This window comes from Haemorhous mexicanus, chromosome 2, assembly GCF_027477595.1.
Source record: "Haemorhous mexicanus isolate bHaeMex1 chromosome 2, bHaeMex1.pri, whole genome shotgun sequence".
NCBI classification, from domain to species: domain Eukaryota; kingdom Metazoa; phylum Chordata; class Aves; order Passeriformes; family Fringillidae; genus Haemorhous; species Haemorhous mexicanus.
In genome coordinates, this window is record NC_082342.1 from 95,207,016 (window position 1) to 95,228,698 (window position 21,683).

Genomic DNA, 21,683 nt, shown 5'->3' on the forward strand with positions numbered 1-21,683 from the left:
GAAGAGCATTTTCAGAAAAAGCAGAAAAGCTAAGGATAGGTTTTGTAACATTCTGGGAAAGATGGTAATTGCAGTGACAAAAAGCTTGAAATAGAAAAATTACACACTTTTACTATAAAAAATGAGAGTAACACCATGATCTCCAAGAGTCATTATTTCTTAAAGTACCTGCTTTGTGGTGCTGCTGTAAGTTTTTTCTTTAGCCTTTACTGTGTCTGCACAAGTACTGATCTTGTCATGAAGCAGAAATTTATGCTGCTAAATATGGAATTTTATTGATAAATTTTGCAGAAGCTTGAGATTGATCAATAAAATTTATATCCTTGGTTTTGCAGTCTCCTTCCCTCTTCCAAAAAAAAGTGATGCCAAATATGCTAGGTGTGTCTAAAATGCATGAAGTAGAAATCTGACTTCTTTTATACGGATGTCAGAATGATCACTAAAATGTCTTCCAGTGTTCTGAGCAAACTACATATTGTTTTTAATAATAGCAACGTTTTTTAGAGATATCAAATAGTGGTCAAAACTTATTTATTTAATTGATTAGTGGAGTTAATAATGTGAAACCTAAATAATTTTTCACCCATTAATTCATTAACAGCTTTGCTAAGAATATTTATCTAGACACACCATGTTGAAAAATTATTCCTACTTACATGGTCGAAGTTTCCTTCCCTGTTGCTTTAGCTTCGTAGCTTTGGAGGTGTGGCATGAACACTGACACAGTTTACAGTTTAAATCCATTAAGGTAAACAACCATGGGGCTGCTCTGCTAACAGGCTTTCAGAGTCAGAATAGGCTTAGATTGGATATTAGAAAGAAATTCTTTACTGTGAGGGTGGTGAGGCCCTGGAATAGTTTCCCAGAGAGGCTGTGGATGTCCCATCCCTTGAAGTATTCAAAGCCAGGTTGGATGGGGCTCTGAGTAGCCTGGTCTAGTAAAAGACATCCCTGCCTGTGGCAGGGGGGTTGGAACTACATAATCCTTACAACCCAAACCATTCTATGAATCTACCATCTGTAGTTGCATGAAGGTTCTGGAAGAAAGCAAAAGCTCGAGCAAATAGCACAGTTAGAAGTTATGTACTCATGTCTCTTCATACCCTTCTGCCAAAATCATAAAATACTTTTTCATTTCCAGAAAAAGAACTTGATGTAAACATGCTGATATTAGTGATTAGAGACAGGCAGTCAAATTCTTTGACCAAGCAGCTGCCTTCTCATCTGTCCTCAATAACCCTTTCTCACTTCTTTCCCAGGCCTAAAATAATGGCCAATACTGCTTGTTCAATGTCAGCAAAGCTGATCATGCATTTAGCTCTGAATAGGTAAAGGCCCTGTGCTGTCACTAGAGTGACAGAACCATTTAGGTTGAAGAAGACCTCAAAGATCAAAGAGTCCAGTTGTTAACCTGGCACTGCTGAGTCCATGTCACTACAGTGTCACTGCCAGGTGCAGTACAATAAGTTTGGTATTTCAGCAGTGATGGAAAATGTAAAGTAGTCTGGAAACAGAACATCAAAAGCATATGTCTACTTAAAACTGCATTTTACTCTGGGCTTAAAGGGAGAGATGAGAGTAAAAAAAACCCAGCATTAATTTTGTGATTAATATGCTGGTCTGGAGACATAGAGTCCAAATTCCCTGCTTTGCCACATGCTTCCTTTGTGAATTTAATTTCAGTGTCTCTGTCTCTATTTCCTGGCTTGCCTGCTGCGGATAATGGCACTTCTGTACCTGATGCCAAGTACATTAGCAGCAGAATGTTAAACTTTGTGATGGGTTTGTAAACTGAAATAAGTAGGCAGATTACCAGATTTTCTTTAAACTGCATAGGAAGAAAATCGTCACAGGCTGCATTATAATGGCATGGAAGGAATGATCTCCTTAAGAGTCTGTGGTGTGTGTTTTGTGAATCCTATTAAATTACTTGCTTGAGTATTCTGGACTGAATTTTACAAGTTAATTAGAATGCCAGTATGGTCTAATACTATGTAATGGATAATTAATAACAATTAAGAATTGTTATTTCTGTTGTAAAGCAAGACAAAACAGCCCCCAAGGCACACACTTGCTGCAAAGTGCAGACAGCCTAGGGAGGGAAACTGTGAAACTGAATTCCTGGCTTTTCTTGGTACTTAGCATTTCCAAAAGCTGCTAGTACTTAGTGTTTGGCATTTGTACATGTTTGGGGAAGGCTCTCCTACTCTCTATGAGAATGCCTTTGCTACTTTGAGATTATATTGCTAGCAGACCAGGCTTTAGGGATTTCATCTTTAAAAGCCCTGGGAAACTGTACATGATGCAATTCACTCGCTGTTAAATCCATTAAAGTGCCCTCCAAAGGAAGCGCCACAACGGCTGCGCTTGTTGGCTGGCTCTGCCTGTTAATTATTTCCAGAATTTACTGGTTTGAAGTTTGCGGCCCTGGTAGTTGTACACCTGCCCAGCCACCTCCCTGCCCTTCCAGGCTGTGCCCTTCCAGAGGTGCTGCTCTTTAGCAGCCAGGGACGGCCACCTCATACAGCTCCCCAGGAGGATCAGCAATGAGAGAGATCCTGGAATCCTTGCAGACAAGCTGAGGTTAATTAAAGACATTCATGAAGCTGCCTACAAGTATGGCAGACTGCCCAAAGCAGATTAGAAAAAACCAAAAGGGTTGTATTACCTTCAGCTGGCACAGAATGAGTACTTACTTATTTAGATGATATAAGGAAACTTTGCTGATAGACTCATGAAAATGGGTGGGTGTTTTGGGGTTGGGTTTGGTTATTTTGTGGGTTTTGCTGTTTTTTTTTTTTTATTGAGGAGGGGTAGTGTGATTGGTTTTTCAACATAATCACACCATTGTTGAGGTTGGCAGGTAGCTCTGAGGGTCACTTGTCCAACCTCTCTGTTCAAGCGTGGCTACCTACAACCAGGTTCCTAGGATCACATCTAGATGGTTATGGAGTAGGTACTTCAAAGGTGGCAACTCCACATCCTCCACAGACAACCTCTGCCAGTGTTCAGTCACTCTCACAGCAAAAATTTCCCTGCTGTTCAGAGGGAACCTCCTATATCTCAGTTTCTTTCCCCTGCCTCTGTTCCTGTCACTGGATTCCAATGAAAAGATAATGACTTTGTCCTCCTTTTACCCTCTCTTTTCAGATATTTTTATTAATTGGAAAGATTTCTCTGAGCCTTCTCTTCTTTGGACTGAGCAGTCCTAGCTCTCTGTCTCTCCTCACAGGAGAGGTGCTCTAGTCTCTAAAAAATATTAGTGACCATTTGATGGGCTCTTTCCAGTAAGTCCATGTCTCTCTTGTACTGGAAAGCCCAGAACTAGGCTCAGCCCTCCAGGTGTGGCTTGACCAGTGCTGAGTAAAGGAGAAGGATCACATCCCCCTCTTCTGGCATATCATCCCTTCCCTTTTCAGCCATATACTCTATTTTTCTCTTTATGCAGAAATGTATTCTCTGTGATGCTAAAGTCTTGCTATGTTTGATTCCTCATCTTGGCAAGCAAAGCTGAACCCTGCCAAGGAGAAAAATAACAAATAAACAAACAAAAGTACTACAGAGTCTGTTTTTCTACAGCTGTAGTCCTCTCTAGAACCATGCTTCTGGCACTGCCATCAAATACCTTTAGTGCATCATAGTCCTCAAAAAATAAATTCTTTTCCTGGGTCTGATGGATACCTAAGTAGATGCGCTCCATGTTTGAATTATTCTTTCTGATCTGTGCTCACTCATCCCTGTCTATGCTGATCTTCACTGGCTTAACATATTCCTTCGGTCTGTCTTCTTGGAGCCATATAGATTTTTCCTTAATCCTGGCAGGCAAATATTTGCATTTTTCATTCCAACCCGCCACTTCCTTGTTCTGATATTAAGGACAGCAACAGGTGGCGATACAGACAGCTCAATAATACCACCTTTTCTGCTATGCTCCTTTCATTTGTCCATAGTCTGCCTTTGAACCTTCCCTGATTTGGAATGAGGTCGCTTCTCTCCAAGTAGAAGGTTTGGCAGCATTGGAGGTAACTTTCTCACATTTACTTTATAAATTTCCGAGCCTGAGCGAGGTGCTAGCCTTTCCCCACACCATTGCTTATTAATGCTGTTACACGCTTAAATAATGTTGATCTAAACCGGACTCTGGCTCCAGCAAAACTCACCTACGCATATTTGGCTCCCCAAGGTGTGGCGACATCTTTCTTGCTACAAACTATCCTGCACTACCCACGTGTAGGAAACAGTGAAAATACTTGGAATTGTCTTGACAGCAATTTTTGGTCCTGAAAAAAAAAAAAAAGAAAAAAAGCCGAAAAACACGAAACCAGCCACAGCCGCTCCCAGGAGGCAAGACACCTATTTCACATAACTCTGCGGGGCGTTCCGGCCGCCGCATCTCCCGCGGGGCTGACAGAGTGGACGACCCCTCCCGCGGGCCTAGCGGGAAGCACAGGGGGAAAGGCGACTCCAGCTCGGGGCAGTGACTCCCGTCCGCTTCTCGGGCAGGACAGGGAGATCCCACCTCCCGGCAGTGCTGCCCTCTTTCCCGGCCGGGAGCGGTGCGATCCCACTTCCCGGCGGCGCTGCCCTCTTTCCCGGCCGGGAGCGGCGCGATCCCACCTCCCGGCGGCGCGGCCCTCTTTCCCGGCCGGGAGCGGCGCGATCCCACCTCCCGGCGGCGCGGCCCTCTTTCCCGGCCGGGAGCGGCGCGATCCCACCTCCCGGCGGCGCTGCCCTCTTTCCCGGCCGGGAGCGGTGCGATCCCACCTCCCGGCGGCGCTGCCCTCTTTCCCCGCGCGGGGGCGCAGCGGGCGCGGCCCGGCGCGGGCGGAGCGCGCCCCCCGGCGGCGGGCGGTGCCGGCGGGGCCGCCCAGCGCCATTACCGCGGCCCGGCGAGGCCCCGCCCGCCGCCGGTGGGGAGCGCTTGGCGGGAGCGGCGGGAGCGGCGGCCGCCGGGATGCTGGGGGTGGCGGCGGCGGCAGCGGCGGCGGGGATCAACTGTAACAGGTAGGAGAGGCGCAGGGGCCGCCCGCGCCGTCCCGTCCCGCCTCCCGCGGCGGGCGGCTGCCGAGGGCGGCGCTTTGTCTCGGCCGGGCCGCTGTCACCGGCTGCTGCCCGAGCAAGGCGCTTTCCCGCTGCTCCCGCGGGCGCCGCCGGGGTCGGGCTGGGGTCCCGCCGAGGAGACGGGGGGCCCGCAGCCGTGCAGGGTGTGCCTGCTGCTCCCCCTGTGAAGTGTGCGTTCCGCGGGGAAACTTTTCCCCGTCCCGGCAGCCGCGGGAGCCGCAGCGAGGGGCACTGCAGGAATCCCTTCTCTCCGCAATCCCCTCCTCGGCGTTCGGCTCTCGCTCGGAGCGCTGGGGCGGGCCCTGTGCCCTTGTTGCAGCGATCGGGAAAAACACCCAGAGCTGGGGCTCGCACGTCCCGGGAGCGGCGTGAGCGCCGTCTGATGCCCAGTGCATTAAAATGTCCTGGGCGGGTGGTGGCTCTATTAAAAGCATCATACTAAATAACCTCGGGTGTGGATGTGGTGAGATTCGTGATGTTTTATGCATATCTCACAATTAGCGAGCAGTCCTATCTTGGGGACGGGTTAATGGGGTGGGCTACGGAAAGCAAAGGCTGCTCTGCTCATTGCTCAGCGTTTCAAAGCCTCGCCCTGTGCAGTTGTTTCTTGGGAAGAAATGGCCCTAATTAAAGCACTTGGCAAATTGTTGTGCTAATAGGTCAAAACCTGGAGCTGAGGGAAGGAAAAAGACTGATGTTGTAGCTGACTTGGACTGCAGGTACAGGACGGCTGCTGGCACACAAACTTTAGCCTGTCTAAAGACTGCCTTATCTTTCCCGCACCCCACTTCTCCTGCAGGCTCCTCCAGCTCTCCGCCATACCTTTGGAGGAAAGCTGTGGCAGTCGCCAAGTCAGGCTGAGTTTGGGCTACAGAGGTGCCATCCTGGGCAAGGTCAGCCAGCTTTGCTCCCAGGGTCAGTGCTCTGATGTCCTGGGCAGGATCTCACCAGCCTTGACCAGTTTTTGCTCCAGTTGCAGTGCAGCCACATGCTTAGAAAAACATGATGATGTGATTCAGGTGTCTGTATGTATTGCGGGTGACTGTTTTTTCTTCAGATGTTCCAGCAGCCACTCGCTTTCATAGTGGGTGGTAGATGCTTCCAGGCCAGGATTCTTTCTGCATTCCTGAAAGTGGCCGAGCTGTCAGTATTTGTGCCGCCAGCGTCAGTCGGTCGCGACTGCGCGTAGCTCTGTGTCTTTCAGCCCCACGCAGGTGCTCCGGCTGAGCCGCCTCTTTGGCCAGGTAAACAGCAATTGCATATTTGGCATCTGTTCTGCTGAAGTTGTCAGGGAGCGGGCCAGCTGCCCTGCTGGTACACGCTTCCGAGGATATGAGCTAAGCTACACCCCTGGCACAGTGAGGGATTTTGGGACAAAGTCAGACTAGAGCCCCCGCTTGCAGAAACTTGCAGAGATGGAGTAGCAGGGAGGTTACCTGCAGCAGCATGTGGCTGGCCAGCACTTCCTGGGAAACCCTGGTGGCAGCAGAGCCATCCAGGTACAGCTGGTGGCTCAAGCATCCTTTCACAGCAGCAGGAGCAATCATGCTGCCTCCTGGCCAAGCAAATCCTCCCGTGGCTGAGAGTCAGCCTGGAGTCCTGCTGCTGCTGGTGTGCCCCAAATAAAAACTGTTTGCCCAGTAAAGGCTGGACGTGGGGCCCCTTGGCTAAACTGGCCAAGAGGCCAGTTCTCTGTTCCTCTCACCATTCTTTTGGGGTGAATGGTTGTATGGAGGACAAGGGGCTGGGCTGTGTTCAGGGAAGTGGAGGTGCTGTGGGGTTCACTGTCACAGAAGTTTGGTTTGAAGGAGAAGAGGGAGGTGCCGACCAGGACAGCAGGGCTGCTCATCTGGCAGGGTGGCACGGTGGCAAGAGGCTGTGGAGTCAGCTCCTTCAGAGGGGGTTTTCTATAGACAATTCCAGTCCTCTGAAGTCAAAGCAAAAGGGTAGGGCTCTTGGAAGATGTATTTTGATTTTGTAAAATACAAGAAGGAAAATTAAAAATTGGTGTGTTTTCTTGTTTTGATTATTTGGGTTTAAAAAACCCAATAAAAATGTGACTATTTCATTCAAACCTACTTTTTGACAAAATGTAATGTGATCTCAAAGGCCTCCACAAGCTGAAATTCCCAAGGGGTTTTGTATCTTAACTTTTGGGTCTGATTTAGAGAGTTTAAGTGATCTGAGTTTTGGTGAAGAAAACAAAAAAGGAACGAATGAACTGAGGTCTCTCTAGATTTGGTACACGGAAAAGCAGCAGACATCTGGTCAGCAGGTATGCGCAAGGAAATACTCTTATTTTTAACTTTTTTTTTTCCTTTTTTTCCTCCCCCTTTGTTTTATGGAGGCTTTTTGAACTTGAGTCACTCATGCGGCTTTTGTTTTGCAACTAGAGGAACTTGGAGGCTGGTGCTGTCACTTGAACAGTCCTTACTGAGGCACAGCTTTCTCACTCAGAATCACACTGGGAGACCAGACTCTGTCCTAGTAGAGAGGGATGTGGGTAAGGAGGGATGTGCAGAGGGTTGATGCTGGGTAATGGTGGGCTGTTCAGGATTGCTTGGTGTGCTGCCTGGGCTGATAGCTCGTTGTGGCAATGCCTGCTTGCTTTATAAATGTCCTCTGAATGTTGTAGGCAGCTTTTTCGGCTCGTTGTGCTGAACTCATCTTGATGTGTTTTCATTGGAATAAGTTTCAAATCTGGTTCAGAGAAAAACATTAGCTTCTCCGTTCAGAGCCATTATTATCTTAAGCTTTTGTAGCTCTTAGAACAAACAGAGTTTTTCTTTGTAGCAAGAATTATAGGCCAGCATGCAGCAAAATACTGGAAAAAGCCAGGTCCTCTTTACTCCAAGTATAACTACACTTGCAAACTAGTCCAGACTCATTGGATTTACAGTTCTTATTCCACTATAGACTGTGAAGCTGAAAAAGGGGGTACTTCATGGTGTTGCTGGCTCTCATAGGGGATTCTAAATAAGAAGCTAAATGTGGTGCTGCAGTTTGGTCTCAGTTGTAGTGCACAGGTCTTTTTCTTAGAACTTGCTCCATACAGTTTCTGCAGGGGAACCATTATTGGTCTGCAATATACAGAGGGTGGTTTGCACAGTTAACAAATTCTTTTTCAAGTTGTAGTGAAATATTTATTATTGGAGCACTTAAGGCAATCTTTCCAGCTCCTGCAATTGTGGCTTCATGCTGTGTGTTAGGTTACACATCCTGATTTGTCTATGCTTTGTTCTCCTCTGAAGCCCAGTTCAAAAGTTTTTCATTCTATAGCATAATGCAATCTCTTATGACTTTTCAATATAGGGAAGCTTTAATTATTAGCTGTGCTAAAAGCAGCTTGATAGTCAGTGGGGAAATTACTCACATCAGGGTTTTCCATGATGGCAAATGCTGATGACAGGGAAAATGAAACTGACAGTCACATTTTCATAGCCAAAGCCTTCCCTTGTCCAAGCTATGCCTAGTGTGAACCAAGCTGCCGTGTACGTGGTCTGCTGTTCCTGTCGTGCTGGGATGTGCTACAGAGCACGTCACCCTTCACAGCCTGTGCAGAAGTGCTGGTGTTGGGGTAGAAAGGGTGAAAGGTCCTAACTCAGTCTGACAATTAGGGAAAATGTAGCAGGGGACTGTGCCCTGGGGTTAATATTTTTCTTCCAGTTAGGATGCTTCTTTGCAATTATTTCAGCATTTTCCTTCCTGTGGTGTGTAAGTCTTTATGAAAATGCTGACTTCTGTTTTTTAAGCAGATAGAAGCAGTGGGGGGGAAAAAGTCAGGATACTGTAATTTCCTCATAATTGCTATGGTTTTGTGTACCATAGCAACTCTTCATGTCAAACAGTTTGGTGAATTTGTCTCAGCATCTGGAGGCTGCCAGCAATATGCAGGATGCCAGAAGCTGATAGTGTGGCCAATGACAAACTATGGACAAAGTGGACCTCCTCTGCAGCCTGTTCCTCTGCCAAAATGGCATAGTCTGGAGCACCCTATAGTGCATGAAAAATAACATTACAACATGGTTGGCACCCAGGAGGAGGTTTTATGCTCTGCGTTTTTCATATTGATTGCTTTTCTTTGATGTTAAATAAGAAGTTCTTGAATTCCAGCTTGGATGATCCTTCTTTTCATCGCTTTTTGATTTATTAGAAAACCTCACCAGCCACTTCTGTAGAATTCAGTGAGAGGGTGGGTCCTTAATCATGTGGATTTAGGGTTGTTTCAAACACTGGTTGCATTAAATAGTTTGAAGAACTGAGAACACACTGGTGGGTGTTGTCTGAGTGAAACCTAAACTGGTGTGAAGAGTAGAGTTAAAACTGCAGGGGGGGGATATTTCTTGCATCATGGGTGGGGAGTTGATGTGATCATCTGGGGAGCCAAGGCATTGTAATGACTTTATGAACATTTCCTGGGTGGCCAGAGCAGCATGGAGTAGCCGCTGTGCTCAAAATTAAAAGAGTTTTCTGTATTAATATGTTGTTTTATTGTAGTTGGGGGCACTGGGAAAGACCACAGCAAAGCAATGCAGTAATGCCTGCAAATATTTGGGAGGCAACAACATGGCAAACTGGCTTCAGTCCAGACCCTACATTGACATTCAACAGCTGTGGGATTGATGTGGGGAGAGGGAACCACGCAGAGAATTAGTTTCAAATCCATCCTGAGAGGGAAAAAAGGGACCTTGATAATTTGCAAGGACTCTTTTGTGGGGGCCTGGCCATCCCCACCAGGGCTGGGTGCTGCCTGGCCGAGGCAATGGCTGTAAGGGTCCTGCCTCGCAGAACCACAGCTTCCCTGAGCCCTCCTTTGGTGTCTCCTGGCACACTCCACCTCTGATTTGGGAATGCAGAATACTCTTGGCAAGCGGGGGAGCAGGGGGTGCCACCGGCACTGCTGGGGGAAGGTGGCCCCTGTGGATTCCAGGCTGAATTGGCACAGCAGCCTCTGCTTGCAAAACCTTCTGGTTTTCGTGAGGAAATGCTTGCAAATAGGCACATATTGGTGAGCTTTGCATATGTTCTCTTCTGAACTGTGTTAGTAGCAGGACAGACTTGTGTTTCATGGCAGAGAGATGGACTTGTGCTGTATTAAGTGACTTATTTTTGCTAGGATCTGCTGTAAGTAGGCTGAAATTCACTTGGCAATGGCCATCTCCCAGACCCAGCTCTGGCCGGTGTTATGATTCAGGACAGATCATCTATGGGCCATGCCAGGGCAGCTGCTCTTCCCATGGGCAGTGATGGTTACAGGGATGTTTTAATTAAGTGTGTGGCTGTGCTACAGCTGCCTAGGATGACCCACACGTTCCTATCCCTCAGCATTTCTTGTGCCAGCACCAGGGACCTGAGCTAGCTGAAAACCTATGGTGAGGGAGATTGGTAGATACATAGATTTAAAACTGACTTTGTCTCAATCTGGATCGATTCCTTGATCTTGTGGGTGGCAGTGATGTCCGTAGGAAAGAACTTGGGAAAGGTGGCAATACCCATTTTGGCAGAGAGCAGTGTGAAAAGTGGAGTTCTGTGACAAGGTGTTGGGGATTTGAAGAAGGAGGGATCAGTGTTTGGTGGTGGTCTGGGCTGGGTCTGGGGTCTGCTTGTGGCTGCCCTGGGTGCGGTGTCAGGGTTGGAAGTCCACGCTCTGTTGCACTGGAAGAAGGATCACCTACCTGCCTGCAGATGTTGCAGAAGGATTGTCTGGGCAATTTTGCTTTCTGTTGTGGGAAGTGCACTTGAGTGTGTTCTCTCTGCAACTTGCTGTTCCCTCCTACTGCTCTGTCTGAAGGGAAACCACCCCTGCAGTGGTTTTGTCACAGTTGTCATTGAATTGGTTTGCAGAAATTCACCTTCAAAGGATTCAGAGGAAGGAAATCTCGTGTCCTACCCTCCTGACGTGTAGTTTAGGGTTAGAAAGGGCACAGAGAACAGTGACACATCTTGATGCCTGTTTAAATCTACCTGACATTTGTTGGTATGACAAGACTTTGTGATCTGGAGATGCCCATGGGCTTTCTTCACCCATTGCTTTTGGGTCCCAGAGGAACTGGTTGCTGTTTGTACCCGCTTGTACTGTCAGAAAAAAAAAAAAAAATGGAACAAGATCTGTGAGCTCCTGCAGGCTGAGCTCTCCATGCAGAGGCAGAGCTGTGGGGCAGCCACAGCACACGTGGCTGCTGGCTTTTTCTCAACCACTGTGTCCTGGGAACAAGGCAGGCTGTGCGAGAGGGGCTTGTTGGGAGGTGTCGATCAGCTTCACTGGAACTGAAAAAAGAACAGGCACTTCTCTAATGAGACATTACTGTAGTACTTTAAACAACCCAGAAAACATTTTTTTCTCCTTTCTGTGCTTCCTTTTGTGAGTCTATGCAGTTGCAAGAGAGAAGCAATATTCTGATTATATGAAAAAGGATTTAAAATGGAGCATGTTAAAGCTGCTGCTGTTAAGAAAAAGCTGACTTTTGAATCTCTGTTCCTTCATTCACATTTTTTTCTTTTTTGTTAGCCAGTCTCAGGAAATGAGAACATTCTTTTGGCTTTCTGTGCCTGACTCACATCTTATATATATATATATCTATATATAAAAATACGTTAAAACATCTGGAGATGTTTGTTTCAGAGAGGTACTTGTTTTGTGTTAGAGGGTCTGAACTTTAAGTGTTTATACACAGTTGGATGTTTCCAGAATTTCCCATACTTCTCTGGTTACAAGGACATGTATATTGCTCTCAGAAGAGCAAAGGGAAATGTGCTGATAACCTAGGGAATATACAAAAAAGTAAAAGTAAAGCTTTTCAAGAAAGTGAAAATTTGCTTTTTTTTTGCCAAAATTAAACTATCAAAGCTATTGTTTAGCTTGAGTTGCATGCAAATATGTAGTTGTTTAATGTTTGCTAAGTATATATTTTTTAAAAAAAGGTGTGAGGAGGAAAATCAGGAAATATCAGTATCTTTTTCCTTGTTCTTTTTTCCTTAAAAAAAGGGGGAAAGGAAGTATTTAAAAGTTTATTACACCCATCTCTGCTACTGAGTGGGCTGACACTCACTGGGTTCTGGCAGTGCTCTGAGTGCACGGTGGGGTCTCCCTGCCTCCCTCTGTCCTCCCACCAGGGTCACATGGAGATCGTGAGACCGCTCTGAAAGGAAAAACAAAAATCCATTTAGTTTAAACCAAAGGCCAAATATTTAACTTTAGCGGGGGAGGTGGTGGGACTTAGGAGAACGAGTAAAATTTCCACCCTTGGTTGTTTAACATAGCTGCACTCAGAATGGTGGGAAGCTGGGGATGGTGGGTGCTGGTGGTGTCCTGTGCAGGGAGGGATGCAGGGATGGCAGTGGGGTGTGATGATTCCCCTAAGGGGCTCCATCTGCCATGACCACATAATCTTCAGGTGTTCACAGCAGCTTCTCCTCCCACAGCTTCCACTGAAATGCCCTTGAGTTTATGGCTTGGATACAAAACTGCTCAGTGATCAAATATTTTGATTGCATCCTGGCCTTCCTGTTAGTTTCTTTGATCTTGTCTCATTAGAGGATTATATCGGACTTTCAAAAGTCTTGTTTGTTGAAATAGTTGTATAAATATGATCCTCGGGGTAGGTGTTATTTGAGAAAGTCCTTATCGCCCAGAAAAAAATCTACCTCCTTTTTCCCCTTCAGTGGACTCATTTGCTATTGCGCATCAAAGTGTGATTTCTGTAATCATATCTGAGAATAGCAGTTTATTGTTAATTGTTTGAAATAATTCAAAGGCCAGTGGGTCTTATTCTTTTGGCTGATTCCCTGCTCATTCAAACATTGAAGAACTGTTTCAGGTTCACAAAAAAAAAAAAAAAAATACAAATAACTCACAGAGGTTGGACAGTTTGGGGTGGGGTGGAACTAAAGGGCTCGCAGCCCTGGGATGAATCCCCATATTGAATTCTCTCACAGTTAAAATTTCTCACTTTTCAAAGTGAAAAGGCTCCCTTCTCCTTGGGCATCCTGATCAAGGGATGTTCCTTCTGAAATGGCTTCGTACAGCCTCACTTAATGCCATGCTGGAAACTAGATGTCTTCAGGCACTGGCACAGGGCTGTCTGGTCACCATGTGGGGTTTAGCTTTGGGTGGTGGAGAGATGAGTGGTGCCATAGCTTTACAGTGAGATGAAGTGAGGGAGGAGGGCTGGAATATTGCTGGTGGCTACACATGATGTAAGCCCGAAGGTCAAAATTTCCAAACTTTGTCTAAGGCTGAAAGCCACATTTTCCTTATTGTCACATACAGGATAGGAATTATCAAACTTCACTCCAGCAGGACCTGGAGAGGATCTGAGAGTTTTCAAGGGTGGTGGGGTGTTCCATGTGACAGGATTCTCAAGGAAAGGTGGGATTCTCCTTGGTGTCAGCTCAGACCCGAGGCAAATCTCACCCTGCAGTTGCTGCTCTTCAGATCAATCCGATCAAGGTGAACATGTCCCTGCCCAAGGCAGACCTGTCTTCCAAACCATTCTCTTATCCCCTCCACAACTTGCATTAAAATCCGCTGCTGGACCAGGCCTTCATTTTGAAAAGTACAGGGCAAATGAAGCACTATTTCCAGTGTCATGTATTAATGAGGCTGCTGCATTTTGATGTGAGTGAAGCTCTCTGTGCTTGTGATTGCTGATGCACTGCAAGGGGGAAATAATTTGGACTTCTTGTGTCAAATTGCATCTGAGTCACAAATGTAAAAATCAATATTTTTATCATTACCATGCAGAGGTGGGCAAACAGTACAGTTAAGAGGATCCTTGACATCACCTTTGGGAGAATTACTAGCGGATGATAAAATGGCAAAGGATCCAGGAACAGTAATATTGCATTACTGCTCAGGTTTCATGAGAAATCTTTCTGCTCACCTTGGGCTATTTATTAATTTATGAATAGCTTTGTCAACTTGAACTTGAAAGAGACATTGAAGAAGTTTAATGTCATTGTGTGATACTGGTGTCTTTTCAGGGCGGTTTCAGGCAGGACAGATTCCCAAGGAAGGCAGGATTACATCATGAGTATTTTGTGTCATCTGAGGTGAAAGTGGTCTAATAATTTTTACCTGATGGATTTTGGTAATGTTTAGCTGTGTAGTGGCTTGATTTCAATAATGGATTTTCTTTAAAGTCCAATAGCACGCAGTTAAAAACATGCAGCAGTGTTCCTTCCATGCATGTACAAAAACAAGCACCAGAGTTCACGGATGGGACGGGACGGGACGGGACAGGATGGGACGGGATGGGACGGGATGGGACGGGATGGGACGGGATGGGGCAGATGCTGGGATCTCAGTCACTGTGTGCCCAGCAGAGCAGCTGTCGCCATCACAGCCATCACTAGGGTGGCTGAGGTGGTGGTAATGTGGCCTAGGAGGTTTTCTGTGGGAAGAAGGGCTCTGTTCTCCCAGAGGAGGAACTGCACCGCTGAAAGCTGTCTTCTGGTGTCCAGCCTGTGTAGGCATGAAGGGTCTTGATGGTACAAATGTCAAGCAGAGGATTTTTTTCCTATATATTGAGTAATGTTCCTTCCTTGGTTTGCATTGCCAGGTATTTGCTGGTTGTCCCTACCACAGTAGGAGGGGAATATAGTGAAAAGCTGCTGAGTCCAGATTTTTTAACCTACCATTAATCCTTTGTCATGAAAGCAAATGCAAAATGAGCAGAGCCTTAGTTCCAAGTCAAATGGTTTTTCAAACTTGGAAAGAATAATAGATCAGCTCTGTGTTCATGGTTTAAATGGTAATGTTCTTAGAGCTGGTCATGGAGATGCAAAGAAGGCAGGGTCTACCAGAATTAATTGTGAAGAAATCCATAGTTCAAAAAATGCTTTTCTTTATACCACAGAGGTCTTGTGGTATCAAGTTCATGTGGACTTAAAGTTTGATAAGGCAAAAGCATTGGTGCTGTCAGTATCCAATATTTCATGTTTTGGTGCTGAATTGGTGGTCAAGTGGAAGTGTTGAGAGGGCATTAACAGAATTGCATTAACTGAAAACTTTTTCCTATGCTTTTTTCCTTATGATATTAAGAGAAGTCAGGGAGGACAAGGATATCATATTTGTTTCAAGTATTCTTATCTTAAAGTGAACATTAAAAATGTTTTAAAAGGACATACTTGCTTTTCAGAAATTGATAGTGAAATGTATCTAAGTAAAAATAATCAAATTAATTTATTTAGTCTGAAGACAATACAGTCCTCATGCTCATGCAGAGCCCTTAAGTTAAATCCCTGAATTCACTCAGGTCAAGTTATGAGTTTAAATTTTAATTTCATTGAAGCCAAGAACTCAAGTGCAGAACACATGTCCTCAGTTAGCAGGGCCTGGGTTCACCCTCACAGTTCGTGGCTTATGTGAGGGTTGAGTGCATGGGTGTTCTGTATTTTCTTTATAAGCTTTTTTGTAACATGCATCTATCTGGGACATAAAATATTTAAACCAACCACACAGGTAAAAAGAGTAGCAGGAGAAAGTACAGATTTTTTATTTTTTTAAAGTGATTCTGCCATAAATTTTTCCTTAACTCTGTGCATTGTGTACAAGCAGGTGTTGCAATAGGCTGTTGTTTCCAAATTACTATTAGCAGTTGCCTGGTCAGGCATATAAACAAATATGGGGTGCCCCTTCTGAAGTCTTTCTTCCAAGGCAAGAAATGCACCATCAGGAATTAAGATTTTAAAACCTCAGCAGGTGATGGTGTGGCACCAAAAGCACCGTGGCATGGGGTGCTTTGGTGCCTGTCACCTCCACAAATGGTCTTTTGACATTTTTGTCCTGGCTGCTGGGAATTTGCACCTGCCTCTCCTTAGGATGCTGCGTACGGGAGCTGATGGTGTGGCATGGCTCAGCTCAGCTGGGGGAGGAGTCCCAAATGGTTGCACAGTGGGTGGTAGAGATTACAGACCTTCCTGCCATGTCCATCCTCATGGGGTTCCTGCGCCAACATGCAAAGTTCGCTCCATGTAAGTAACAAAGGAATTGAGGAAAGCAAGTAGCAGTATCAGGAAGCATCCAAACACAAGGCAGTAGTTGGTAGTAACATGGGTGTGGGAGCCTTCCTGTCCACCTCACCAGGTGGCAATTCTGCCTCTCCTATCTTTTCTCAGCACCAGAAGAGTTTTTTTCCTTATGTATCTTATCAATTTTTTATTACCTTATACCTTATATTATCTTAAATTTTTATTACCTTATACCTGCATGCTATGATGATTGATTTCCTAATAGCTCAGGTTTATCCTGTTTCTTTGCTTCTGTAAATAACACATTTTCTCTGCTAAAAAATGTGTGCTTTTAGAGAGGACACACATCTTCAGTGCTTCATCAACCTGCACTGAAGCAGTGGCTTTCTTTTCATCACAGAGGCATGCTGCTGTGCTGTGAACCAGTTGCACTCATAACTTATGTGCAGGGGGAGAAGAGAGGAAACTGCTGAAGTCAGGCATTGTTGTCTTATTCAGTGGTTATGAAGAGCCAAACTGAGCTCAGTTCTAGCTAACTGGCCAGGGTGCTGCTGCTTGCTTCACTAGAGCTCTCTGCATAGTTACTGCCTGCATGACTCCTTACAATCCAGTTCCTTTCAAATCTGCAGGGGTCTGTTATTAACTTCAATGGAAATAGATTAATGAAGCTTTGTGACAATTCCTCAAGACTGTATGCATATAAATGGAGAGTTCTACACCAGTTTGATTACCTTCAGCACATTGTTAGGGATGAAGAACTGACTGTCTGTGTGACCTCTCACTGTTTAATGTTTCTGATAACGTGCAAATTCTAGAGGTTAGAGTGTTAAACTAATACAGTCTAGACAGCAAGTCCTAACCAGTTTTCCTCAAAGCCAATTGAAATTCCACTACCCTATTTATTGGAGCTTGATTTGGTCTTAAGGGTCCATAAGTGGAACATCAGTGGCCAAATAAGACAAATACCTGCTAATACTTGGAAACTGGTTCTGTCAGCTTTGAAGACTTGCTGCTTTGTCTGAGGTATAGGGACAAAACCCTCACTGTTCTGAATTTGCTCTGTATGGATGGTGCAGTAAGATCAGCCTTGTAAGAGGAGGATATTTTCCTAATCTCTGATTTCTTATATTTAAAGAATAGCAGCTGGTTATTATACAGATGGGTCCAGCATCTTATGTGACACCACCATGCCTGGCCAGTGTCACATCCCTGTGCCTATAAATAAATGTCTTCAGCTGAAGTTGTCATACACTTGATTTGATACCTATTTTGTATACTTTATACTTGTTTTTATAAATACTAAGACTGTTTCAGCTTTTTTAAATACAAATGACCTGAATTTAATTTTAAAAATTATCATTGTAACATATATATATATAAACCTATGTAGTTTTACTTACAGCATTTTTCAGCAGATCTCTGTGATGCCTTTTTTTCGCTGCAGTTGGGTTTGCGTGGTTTGGCAACTGGCCATGCAAATGTAAATGTGTGAAAGAAAACAAAAATTGGAAAAGCAGAGTGAGCCACTGTCACCACAGGTCTGCTTGCTCATAGGGTCAGAGCCTGGATGAGTTTGGTTTCAGTCTTATGCAGTGGAGTGTTACGAAGTTGTGTATTAACCCAGTGTACTGCTAACTGGTATCATTTAATTTACATTTTTAGCCCAGCAGTCACTTGGTGGTGGCCTGCATGTCGTTCTTTGGTGCAAACAAAGTGGTTATGGATGGGGAAGCAAGGAGGAGGTTCCTGTTCACTGGGGCTTTTGTGAGTCCTCAGTCACACTCCTCTGAGATGTGAATTTTACAGCAAGTGAGTTGTGTTCATGAAAGGGAGCTGAGCTCTTGGTTGGCAGTGGAGTTACTGCTGCAAGCGGGTAGGGGTTGGAGTGTGGTTGGTGTCCATGGAACTGTGGACTGTGGGGCTCCTGGTGACCTGTCTGAGAGCCAGGCTCTGCCTCTGGCAGAGGTGAGGTCAGGGGATCTCCTGGTCCACTCCCATGGTGTGGTGGTGTTCTGCACTAGTTAAATTTTGACAAAGTGAGAACACCCATTCAATAAAGAGGGAGCAGGGGAGAAGTGCTGTGCCTTGTAACAGTGGTTAGTGAATGATACACATGAATAAAAGAGCAGCAGGGAAGTTGACATTTATACATCAGCTTGGTCAGGAGGATTTTAATAACTTATGATGCATCCCACAAGCTGTGGGGCTTTGAGTCACCTGTGGGCAGGCAGTTCAGTACTGAAGAGGTTAAAAAAGGAAGATTAATATAAGACACTATTTAAGTCACTGTGGTTTCTAAGGTGGTTTTTAAGAATTTATACTGCTTGCTTAATGTTTCTTGCCTTAGTTGGCATTGTGCAAGTATTTTTCAGTGACATTAAGAACAGCACATTGGGGTTTAATGGTAAAAACAGTATTTCTGTTAATTTGGTATCATCCCCCTCTTCCCTATAAACTAGATTTGATTTTGGACAACTGTAATGATTTATCCATTAAGTTGCTGAAATAACAGTCTCTCTGAGTTCTGTGAGTATTGTTTGTTTTGGGTTTTTTTGGGTTTTTTGGTTTGTTTTTGGTTTTGGTTTTTTTTGCATTTCTAATTAATTTATGCTAGTGATTTCTGCTGAGTGCTGAGCACCTGGTTGGGCTGCTCAAAGCTACCTTTTATTATCTTCTTTAAAAACACTTGTGGAAAAGCCAGTTTCTGAAGAGGATAGTTGCAAGGCAGTGTTAGAGCAGATTTGCTGCCCTTGCAGTATCAAGTAAATGTAATAATTAACAGATGCTTGGACTACTTTTGCTTTCACACTGCAGCATTCCCGTTGTAGCATCCCAAAAGTCAAGGGGGTGGGAGAGGGAGTGCTTTAAGTACGATTGCTAAAATCTGCTGCAATGGGATTTTTAGAAGCGGCTAGCATTTTTAGATCTGTTTTATTCCATTTATCAGTACTGGCAGATTTCATTTGGGCTATAAAGAACTCTGGTTCCTATCCCACTTTCTGAAAGATAAAAATGTTGGTAGATTTCAGGGGCCCACTGGTAAGGTGAAGTGAAGCTTAGGGTTGGACTTACACTTATGCATGATGGCGCTTGGTGGGACAGACATGCTCAGACACAGGCACAAATGATGTCTGTGTTTAATTGGGCAGAGCACACAGCACAGAATTTATGCCAGCTGTTGGAAGAGTAAAGGTAATTTCATGGTGGTACATTTTATAGCAGGACAGGTTACCTGCCACAATTGTTTTTTAAAACATCTGGTCAGGGTAAGAAAGTTTCTGTGGACTGGTACTCAGCATCATCTTGCTGCAGCATGTTTGAATCTACCCAGGAAGCTGTGGAAGAGGCTATCTGAACTGTGATTTCAAGGAGATGGCAACTTGCTGAAGGTCAGAGAGCAAGCCAGGAATGGTATACAGATTTTGTTGTTGTTGTTGTTTGTTTGGGAAAAAGAAAGCTTTAAAACAAACAAACACAACCAGCAAACAAAACAAAGGAAGCCTTTGCTTTCCCAAACGTTTTGCTCTTAAGAGCATCAGCAATGAGGTACTCTTGAACTATCATTTCATCTCCTACCTTATGAGGGAAAACCAGCCCCTTTTGTTCCTTAGTGGTATCTGGTTTATGAATCTTTTGGTTTTATACTCTGACTTCCAGGTTGATTGGACTGATTGTTCTGTGTTTGGGAAGATTCCTTTGAGCAGTCAAAGCATACATTAACGATTGGCTTGAAGATAAAGCAGCCTCTTCCCTGGGTGGAGGCTGCTGCTCTGAGCCCAAAAGCAGGGTGTTGTCCCCCAGCTCCTGTCTGGAAGGTGATGGCAGCATAGCACAGTCCCCTCAGTAACATTCATCCTCCCTTTGAGTAGGTATAGGCCATTGGCAGGGTTGGCCTATCTTAATTCCTTAAAATTTAATAAAACCATGCATTTCTATTGTACTTTATCCACATACAAATAACATATTTATTAAGATTTCCCTGGCTGAAAGGAATTCAGTGGGAAATCCTGTGGCTGTTCTGACAGCAAGAAAATTTTATCTTAATTTCTCTTTCTTCTCTTTTGTCTCTTCCACTATATAGTTGCTGTTCCATGGTTCCTGGCAGTGGTGATTAAAACTGAGGGCTGATTTAATTTTTAATTTTATTTTTAATAGCTTTTGACATTTATAGTCTGGAAATCATGAACACGGGAAAAACAGAATTTAGAGGAATTTTGGGCCACTTTGAGCATTTTTTTTTTTGAGAAAATCCGATTTAATTTCAAGTCTTAGGTACAGAATAGTTCAGGATTATTTAAATCTGGGTAATTAAAAAGCTGTTTTTTTGTAATGAACCCAGGAAGAGAAGGTTGGGTTACAAGTCCTGTTTTGGGAACCACTGAGCATCTTAAGCTGTTCTCATTCATGTCAGCAGAAGTTCAGAAACATTTCTCCAACCATTTTTTTGAAGGTGCTCCCGAGTCTCACTTTCATTTCACATATTTTATTTTATATAATACTGGGGTATGTCATCTTCTCTGGCTTTATTACTGTCTTGAATTCATTTACTGGAATTCCTGTGCTTTCTTTTAAGCATCTGCTCTTAACCACTAATAAATCTGGAACATATTCAGACTTGGTGGGATGTTGGACTTTACAGGATGAAACTTCATTGTTTCCCTTTATGGGCTGCGGCTTCCAGAGTACCAATTATGGTAATTGCCTTCCCTTCCCTCCCACCGTCCATCATCTGAAGTCCTCTCTTACTGCATCAGCTTTTTCTGCCCAAACTGCCTCTGCCTATTGCCTACTGCCTTTGTCTTTGCTTCCTGCTGTGGGAAGAAGATTCCCTGCAAATCCCATCTGAACTGCTTCAACTGCAATGACTGCAAGAAGTTTTAAGTAACTTGAAATGGCACAGAAGAACAGCCAGAGGCCCAGCCTGAAAGATAAGATTTGAAATTAGAGTACATGCCTGACATCACATATTTTACTGAATTCTTGTCTTCACCCTTTTTTTTTTTGTTTGTTTTCTCTTTTTTTTTTTTCATTTTAAGTAGCATGGGTAGTGTCTTTCCACATTTCTGTAACTGCCACCCCCCCTTATTTTAAAGCTCAAAAATTAGTAATAAATGTGTCCCATAAATCACAGAATCATGGAATTCTTAAGGTTGGAAGGGATCTCTGGAGATCATTTTGTCCAACCCCCCTACCAAGGCAGTGACACAGGAATGTGTCCAGGTGGGTTTTGAATGTCTCCTGAGAGGGAGATTCCACAACCTCCTTGGGCAGCCTGTTCCAGTGCTCTGCCACCCGCAATGTAAAGAGGTTATTCCTCATGTTGAGGTAGAAATTCTTGTGGTTTAAATCTCGAGTTGTTGCAGACACCAGCATTAATTGATGGGTTTCTTTGGCCCCAGTCTGGCCCACTGTCTCTTCCTGGGTTGCATGTTCACAGTCATGGGGGAACTAAAAATGATAGAAAACTTCTGCTTTGCTCCTGGTTGTCTCTGCTCACATTTCACAGCACGGCAGGGATGGGATGGTCTCTGGGGTGAGGCAGGGAGCAGGGCACATGTGAGATGCTCTGGGTATGTAAGGAGCTGCACTCCTACAGCCGAGCTCTGGTCTGCTGAGTGTGGTTGTCTTGGGCTGGTTTTTTTTTTTTTTTA

General features: G+C 44.6%; 1 protein-coding gene across 3 annotated transcripts in view; it reads left to right on the forward strand.

Moving 5' to 3' along the window:
• The first annotated feature begins 3,998 nt into the window (after nucleotides 1-3,998).
• LIMS1 (LIM zinc finger domain containing 1) overlaps nucleotides 3,999-21,683 on the forward strand; it is a 69,247-nt gene continuing 51,562 nt past the window's right edge. The window contains exon 1 of one of the 3 annotated variants that reach the window (XM_059839598.1): nucleotides 3,999-4,022. Coding sequence is in view for 1 of the 3 variants with exons in the window: in XM_059839597.1 (XP_059695580.1) it covers nucleotides 4,955-5,004 (50 nt within the window). In the remaining 2 variants the exon portion in view is untranslated. Of the gene's footprint in view, nucleotides 4,023-4,875; nucleotides 5,005-7,542; nucleotides 7,565-21,683 lie in introns of those variants that run through there. The other 2 variants (XM_059839597.1, XM_059839599.1) reach the window with 2 other exon arrangements.